The sequence below is a fragment of the Manis javanica genome, chromosome 11 (assembly GCF_040802235.1).
Source record: "Manis javanica isolate MJ-LG chromosome 11, MJ_LKY, whole genome shotgun sequence".
In the NCBI taxonomy this organism is placed as follows: Eukaryota; Metazoa; Chordata; class Mammalia; order Pholidota; family Manidae; genus Manis; species Manis javanica.
In genome coordinates, this window is record NC_133166.1 from 87,042,668 (window position 1) to 87,051,410 (window position 8,743).

The window sequence follows — 8,743 nt, forward strand, 5'->3', positions numbered from 1 at the left end:
TTCTAATGAATGACTTTTTCTATCAGATCCTTTCCTTTGTAAGGATAAATCTTAAGTCTTAAGTGTTTGCTGGAGCAGAGCAGCCCTTCTGGCATCATTTACTAGAATGAACACACGTTTAGGGTGAAAGCCTCCCATACTTTGATGTTCCTGACATCAGCTTGGTGCCACTGGTGGTAGAAAATATTTCTGAAATGAATATGGTTACTTTCCTTATAGTAGAGTTGGGCCCAACATTTCCCAAAACAGTACGGCCAGGTGCCCAGTGAACTGGTTTTCACCTGTCTCAGCAGTCCTGTGCCCCTGCAGGAAAGCTTGTCCCTGAAGTCAGCCTGTCTCCTAGGGTCAGGCTATGCTACAAGGCCCAGCCCAGAGCAGCTGCTTTCTATCTGTAACTGTGCGAGGGGGAGCACTGCACTGGTGAGGCAGTCACCTGCCCTGGGCCTTGTCACGCTGCCATGGGGATCCTGGTAATGGCGCTAAGGGGCCATTTCTCAAACATCAGACCAGGGACTGTGCTTCCTTCCACCCCCGGATCTCTCCATGTAACTCAGTTGGAGAAGGGCCCTCCTAGGAGAAGCAAGCAGCTGCCTAGTTACTGTTGCAAGTGATATCTCCGCTGTGTTAAATTCCAGGTCATAAATGGAGATGAGATTGTACCAACAGGCAAGTAACCTGTCCGTTCTCTAGCTGAGCAGTCCCAGTCCCAGCCCAGCACACTGGCCTCCTACACATTCCAGCTCCTGCCCTTCCCGCACTTGAACTCCTTCCTGTCAGGCATGGGCTGCACTGCTTTGCCTTTCAACCCAGGCAGAATCAAAGGATCAGAGCATATTTTGTCAACTGAACTTGACTTTTAAAAGTCCCTACTTGATTTTTTTTCTTTTACTTTTTGTTTTATTTTGAGAAGTTGGCACTGAGGAGAATTACAAAAGGGAGTTTCTCCACATGGAAACTTTCAGCTGTTTAGGAGGGGGGGATCCTTGGCTTCAGCTGTTACTCTTGTAAGAAATAATTAACAACCATTCTGAGCCTTCTTTTTCACCCTGTAATAGTCAAACCATTTTTTACAAATGCCTAATTTTTTTTGGATAATCCTTGAGGAATCCTACATTCCTTAATACTGGAGCATTATAATTTATCCAAATACTGAAATATCTTTTCTTTTTTTTTAATCATTTCAAGATATTAGCAGTTATTCTGTATAGAGATCATTCCTAACCATAGCAGGGAAACATCGTATTTGGCTCCCACCTCTTGTTTCCTGGTAACCACTGGCCAATCCTAACTTACTGACTTTTAAAAGAGCTGTATCTGTTATCCCAGTAAACTCCATTGGCTATGTTTTTTATTAATTATTATTATTTTTAAATTTTGTAGATCTTTCTTTGAATTGTGCCTATTCTTAAAACACCTTGCCTTCCCAAAGTAAAAGACATCTTATCCTAGATGAATGGTTAGTTAATAATGCTGAGTTTGTGTATCTTACCACCCAAGTTCTCCCTCAGGGAAACGATGGATTTTTTTAATGACAGTAACACATGTGAACTAGTTTTTTTTTCATACTTCTGAAACCATTGGCCCTGCTTCCATACACATAGTGGCCAACTCCCAAAGCAGGAGATTAAGGGGAAGCACCACTTGATGCTGCTACTGTATATGCTTTTACCTGATTTTCCCCCAGGGCAGTGGTCTCCACTCTGCATCCTGCTGGCGGCCTGTTCCAGCAGAGCAGTGCTGCCCAAGGCCCTGGGTAGCCACTGCTTCAACAGCAAGGCACACCGTCAGCCCTCAGCCCTTATACGCCTCTCGGAACCTCACCGTGACTACCTTACCTCCTTTTCCCTGGGTGGGCTCAGACTCTCGTGGGGTAGGAATGCTGTGGGCATTGTTCCTCACGTGCTATTTTCTTATTAATTTCATGGGCATAGGTAAAGACTGACCTTCTCAACATTAGTTTTCTAAAAAATAATGGCTTCAGGTTGGAAAGGTTCTGGAATGATTTATCTAGCTGCTAAAACTAAGATTAAGGTTTCTTTCCTAATCTTTGTGAGAGTGATACTATTTTGATAGGATCTTTTAATTTAGATAAGACTACTTTCTTTTAGGTTGCCTTTTTTTTGGCCCATTTTTCCTTCTTGTTTTTTTTTTGTGTATATGTATTCAACAATTTTTGGTTCCAAAATATTGGTTCTAAGGCATTTTCTTTTTTCAGAGACTCAAAAGTAAAATGAAAGCAGTGTCCTTACTGGGTAGCTTTCTTGGAGTACCTCTGAGCTGGAATGAGTCTAGGAGCTTGTGTTCTCTGTCTGTTTTCATGTGTTATGTTTATGGCATCCCCCTTTGACCACATCTCCCTTCCCATATTCAAACAACTCCTTGGCCTGAGCTTTCGGCTGCTTTTCCCCCTTTTGCTGCTGCATCCTCACTTTGTTGGTGACTATAAACTGCCACCATGTATTGTTTTAATTTTGAGCACAATGTGAATTCTTTCTGAAGTGACTTATGTGCCCTCTTTTGGGGCTAAGAACCCACAGGGCATATGCACTTCTCGTCTGTGAAATGAAACCTCTGGTGCTTCTTTCTTTGCCACCTAATTTCCATGTTTAAATTCTGATCCAGAGCACTCAATACAGTAAGTCAGCTTGACACCTCTCTTGCATAGTCTGAAGTAACAGTAGGTGTCATTTTTCTATGACATCCTAGCATCCCAAGGGAGAATGAATAATGGATCCTACTTTGCTAAAAGGAAAAGAGAAAGAAAATAAACGCAGACCCATTCAGGGAAAGCTGAACCTGACTAGTGTGCAGAAAGAGGCAGAGATGTTCCATTTGTCCAGGAAGCAGCATGCATATTGCTGTTCAATAGAAGGCATTAGAACAGTCATTCGGTAGTGGATTTTGGTGTGACTTCCTGCATGTCGCCTGAATAAATCCATGACTGGTGTGTTATAGGAAAAACGGATCGTGTCCCTGGATTCAGCCAACACCAGACTCATGAGCGCACTGACACAGGTGAAGGAGCGGTACAGCATGCAGGCCCGCAACGGCATCTCCCCCACCAACCCCACCAAGCTTTCCATCACGGAGAATGGTGAATTCAGAAACAGCAGCTGCTGATGGCTTTGCAACTGAACGGACTGGGGAGGGGATGAAAGGAAATATCCCCACTCTCCTGTCCCCACCTTCTACTCAGCCCCACCAGGTTTACAGAATGTTGCTATTCCGAACGCCAGAGTGGTGGGAAATTTTTGAATAAAGAAAGGAACCTTGTCTTCAGGGCATAAGGCTAAGACTTCCCAGGTCAATGCTTTCCCCCATGTCTCTATGTACATAGGGAGCTTTGTTCTGGGCCATGTACAGTAAATAGCACTGTAATATACCAAGAGGAAGTTAATAATGTAGATTACCTTTTTAATTATTGCTATTTTTATTATTGTTTCCCTCTTAGTGAAAGCACTGCACTCATTAGAGGAGGAATGTGGGAGCTGTGTGTGAGTGAGAATCGAGCCTGGGGTCCTGGAGACAGAAACCATGTGTCTGTCTAGCTGATAGAGGCACATGGAGTGCAATAGGACTTTGTCAGAATGAATTTTGCAGGGATTCATCTGCCAGTTTAAAAACCCTTCTCTGACCCCCTTGTCATTTAGGAAAACATGCAAATACCAAGATCCAAACAAAATAGTTTATCCCATTGGTCAAGACTGGCTCTGGATGGACATCTAATCTGATTTGGGGATACACTGTTTCAGAGGACACAGATAAGAGCCATTGCATCAAAACTGGACTTTAGGAGTGTTTTCTTTGAACTCCTGTTGATGTTTATTTCCTTCTGCCTATAGCAGATGGGAATTTTCCATTTTAGATAGGGGCCTTATTTTAAACCCCTGTTGTAATAAAGGGTGTTCTCCTCTTTAGAGTTTACAAAACTATAAATATTTGTGTCTCTTCATACCATGTTCATCTTCATAACCTGCTGCCCTTCCTGCCCTATGGTGGGAGCAGTCATCGCCGACAGGGTCACTCTCCCCTGGAGAGGTTATTCAGATATGCTGTCCATAAGCCATCTGAAATAAACACCCTTTCCTCCACACAGAAAAGGGCTAAGCATACCATAGCAGGCATCCCCTAATATTTCCTTTGAAAAAAACACATTTTCTATGTATAAGTTACATTTTTTGTTTGGGATAAAATGATTGTCCATAATACTAGCAAATCTCTGGGTAATTTTATTTCAATCTAACTTTTACTCCTTCCTCTAATCCCCTCAGTGCAGTTTGGAAAGGAAATCCAAATCTGAAGCATCACTCTCTTAAAAGTCATGATTACTCTTATGAGAAATAGGAAACAAGTGCAGGGACAGCATGCCCATCGTTATTCCCCATGATCTTAGTAGCATTGGCAATAATGACCCAGTTTCACCAGTTGTCATCCTTGGCCTTACTGTTGGACAAAACAGTCAGTGGAAGGTAATTTTACATCCTTTTTCCAGAGGTATGAAGTGTCATCTTGAGTACACACTTATCAGAAATACAGAAGTTTCATGTTAAACAGGCATTATATATAGAAATACATATACATATATAGTCACACATATGTACATATAACTGCACAAATAGGAAAAGTTCATGCCTTCTATGCTGTCAGATATAATGTTAAGAAGGTTGTGAATCTCTTCAAGCAAAATCTAAGTAGTTCTTTATCTGGAGAATGGAGCAGCATTTCTCAAATAAGTTAATGATGTTTATTTTAAATTACAAACTTTTTTAAAAAGAAAGAAAAGGGGAAGAGGACAAAAAGACCCAAGGAGGTCAGGGGGAGGGCATATGCATGGAGTGATAGTTTCTAAATAACAAAATATTATAAGGGAATAAAAGAACATTCTTCGTGTCCTCTTGGGTGAAATCCAGACAGTGACACCAAGCCTGTCTTTTCACTGAGTAGAAGGCTTGGTCCTAACGTCTTGAGCACTGCCCTCTCTGGTGGATCTTTGTGTTGGACCCTGCATTTTAGCAACCCCACCGTGACCTTCCTACCTCACAACCTCTTAAGACGTTGCCCTTCATAACACTTCCATTTCTGCCAGTCAGAGATCTATACCATTGTGCTTACCTGATCTGCAGACCTCACACCTGCATGTTTTGCCACCCACCTGTGTATTTTCTTGATAGTTACTTCACAAATTCTTATCTCTGCAGTCCCAATCACTTATTTTAATAGAAAAAAAATGATCAATTCTGTAGTGCCCTTTGTTGAGTAAGAGAGGATATAAGTATAGGTCTCTTTTTGCTTGTGTTTTCTCAGCTCTAGCCATATTTCATTTATTCATTGTAAAAGCCTTGAGTTTTGCCACAGAAAACCTGGTAAAAGAATTGTCAGTTTCAATGGCCTTAAGTATGTAACAAGGGAGTTGTCTTGCATTGATGTTTGGAAGCTCTCGAGTGTTGGTTATTGATCACAGAGAACTGATAAGCTTGCCTATATTGGGGCTTGGGGGAGACAAAAAACCAATTGTGTTTTTGATGGATGCATATATCTTATTGGCATTTGGGAGCTCTTTAGAGGGCTGCCTACTTTAGAAGATTAATTGCCCAAAATGTTTGGATAGATTATGCAGCCCTCTGTTACCAGGTTATCTTGAATGAAGAGAAAAGAGTAAAAAAATAAAGTTAGAAGTTCAGAGTTGTTGCCAGATGTTAAATTCCAGATTATCCTCTGAGCCTCTTCCTATCCAAATACTTTTCTGAGTATTTTTTCAGAGAATTCTGCAATCTATGTAATTTATTCTGAAAGATTTTTTTTTTTTTTAAGTTTGGAAGAAGGCCCCAATAGCCATTGGTTTTTGTGGTGATATTGCTTAATCGGCTTTTTCTTCAGCCCAACAAAGTACATACCTCAGTTTAGCTGGGAGGAGGTGCAGGGCTGAAGAGCAGTGGGTGGAGTAAGATAGCCATGTCTTCCTCCCCTCCCTCCACATCACCACATCGCGGGGTGCAGTGCAGTCCCAGGGAGAATGGGATCTGGAATTCAGGTGAGGTGCTTGCCGAGTGCTTAGTCCTTGGCCGTTAACAAGGACAGTGTTGGGGTTTAGGAAAGAGCTTCATAGCCCCCTTTGACATCACTTTCTGGGCTAAAACAGCCACAGGAGTTACATTTCCATCAGATCATCATATGTCCTCAGTCTCGGCAACAGAAACCATGCCAGAGGAGAGATTAACTAGGTAACTGACAAACACCGAAGCACTCACTGTGTCCCAGGCACTATCGCCAAGATACTGGTGAGCTCCGGTGCCTTGATAAGGGAAGTGTGGTATGATAAGGTAACCATGTTGCAGTAGCTTTTTGCCTTTTTCACTTGGTATTGAGTTGATCAACACTAGCTTTCTTGGTCTGCTCCACCTTTCCCTGTGATGGTGTTGGACAGTGAAAGAAAAAGTAGGATTTCCTGTCTACAACTGCTGTATGTGTATAAGAATGAACTGAACTTTAGAAGCAAAGCTTTTCAGTCTACCCATGATCTTAGCTTATGAACATGCAGTTCTGTCAGCCCCTGGCTGTTGCTCTGCCCTCAGAGGTACACCAGATAGGAAGCAGTTCTTTTTGGAAGCCCCAGAGCAAGACAGTTGCCATCCAGTGAGTTTGCGTTAGTATTTGCTTTGCCTTCTATCTAGCTTTAGTCCTAGTTGTCTCCAGTTTGGAGTGCCTAAGAAGGCTGGTTGGGGGACTGGACTTGGGGAAGGAACGCTCCTCACGATTAGCTGAGTCCTATGTGACCCTTAGCCCAGACTTGACACCAGACTGAGCTTGTCACTCAGCCTGACTCACCAGCTCCAGAGCTCCTGCCACAGCTTCACTGCATTTCAGCTTCACCTTGGGAGGCCACCTTCTCCTATAGATTGTGGAAAGCCATGGGGCTTTCTTTATTCCCCTTCCCTTTTTCAAGTGCAGTAGTGAAATCTCTTGCCTGCCCCTACAATGAATAGTAACCTTCCCACCTGCTACCATGGAGCCGAGCATTTGGGGTCTTTGTTTTTAACAATATGTCAGTTGGAACAACCTGTTGCACTAGTTTTTTGAAAAACAAAATACATTGGAGTGTTGAATTTTTTAACAGAATCTCTTTGTGTTTGAGTGTCATTAGTTCTAGAAGCATTCTCTTGTTGTCATGATCCTGTTTTGAATGCTCTTGAGTTTAGAAAGGACAAAAGTGCTAAAATTTGCCTGAGATGGAATAAATATCTCATGAGGAGTGAAAGAACCTGAGGAAGATACATGATCCAAAAGGGGACTAATGCACAGGAGCCTTCTCAGTAGCCCAAAGGTTCAGGGATGCAGGAAGATCTATATTCTTGGCCTCCACTCTTTAAACATATATGGAAAGACCACTTCTGTAGGCAACACATGCATACCCACACAAAACACACAGTTTCTAAGGCTTCCTTTTTCTGAATGTTAATCCAGTTTAGAGAACAGCAGTTTCCAGCTTTCCTGGGTTTTTTAGATCTTATGCTCACATTTGTTATGCTTTATAACAGTGGTTCTTTCCTCTTTAGAATGTACCATATGTGTTATATGTATATATAAGTTAAAGTGACTTGAAATTGATTTGGTTTGACATTGTGTCAAGAACCTAGGTATCATTATTGATACCATGGGGAGTCGTAGAAGGAAAGTTGAGTATTACTGATCTGAGAGTAGAATCCAGAAAGAAGTAGCTATGGTTCCTGATCAGTTTATCCTCAGGTGTTTGAGTTACCAACCCCAGTAAGACTTGGCCAGTGCAAAGAGCCACTCAAGTAAAGCAAAATGGCAGTTTTTGCCCCTAATTCAGCATTTTAATTTCCTACTCAGTTCTTATTTTTCATTCAAATGCCCTGACTTTTCCCTAGGAAATTTTTTAGTTTGGGACTTAAAAGCAGATTTCTTCTACGTTGCTATAGTGAGATTTCCACAGAAGCTGTGTTTTAGGGGTCTCTGTCATCTGTGTGGAGGTACAAATAGTTATGTATAAATATCATATTTATGTCATTTCTAAACTCCCAAGAGAAAAATTTCCACTCCCAGTTCACCAAAAGGTTAAATACTAATTGACTCAATGACCATTATCCTGCAGAAAAGCTGAAGTAAATAGTAAAGGTTAAATTTTGAGTGGTGCTTAGACATTTCATAGTTACATTAAAGTTAACTCAAGCAGACAGCAGCACATTAACCTGAATCATACCTATGAGGAATTTACCTTCTGAATTTGATTTTCATCTCCAGGGCCTTAATAAGAGTGTGTTAATACACGTGACTGTTTTACAATGGTAGTACTAAATAATTTATTTTTTATTTCAAGAAAGAGAAGTACACCTTAGAAAAACAAAACCCAGTTTTATTTTATTTTTAAAGCCATATTTTTGTGCTAGTAGCACTTAGATTGTTCCATATGTGAGATTCATATCTGCATTTCATTACCTGGGCTTGTTCTAAAGAAGATTTATTTTTGTTCTGTGAATAATTTTTGATGCTTCTTGTACATGTACAGATATAGATATGTTTGAGGTCTTTTATTGATATTCCTACAAAGAATACAAATAAACTTTAACTTTAAACATTTCAGACTTAAGTTGCTACTGTATTTGATATATTTCTACTTATAGCACATATCTGGGTGATTAGGACACTTGGAGGAATATCAGAAAGAAAATGTATACAGGAACGTTGTTCTGAAGGTACATTTTAACATTAAGAACAGTGTCTT

At 41.0% G+C, this 8,743-nt stretch overlaps 1 protein-coding gene across 10 annotated transcripts in view; it reads left to right on the forward strand.

Moving 5' to 3' along the window:
- The window catches only part of RASAL2 (RAS protein activator like 2), a 396,637-nt gene extending 388,034 nt beyond the window's left edge, over window positions 1–8,603 (forward strand). For 7 of the 10 annotated variants that reach the window (XM_037022379.2, XM_037022380.2, XM_037022378.2 and 4 more), the window contains 2 exons: window positions 636–666; window positions 2,956–8,603. In XM_037022379.2, the coding sequence (XP_036878274.2) occupies window positions 636–666; window positions 2,956–3,098 (174 nt within the window). In that variant the 3' untranslated portion in view covers window positions 3,099–8,603. The remainder of the gene's footprint in view (window positions 1–635; window positions 667–2,955) is intronic. The other 3 variants (XM_037022384.2, XM_037022385.2, XM_037022377.2) reach the window with 1 other exon arrangement.
- Window positions 8,604–8,743: the final 140 nt, after the last annotated feature.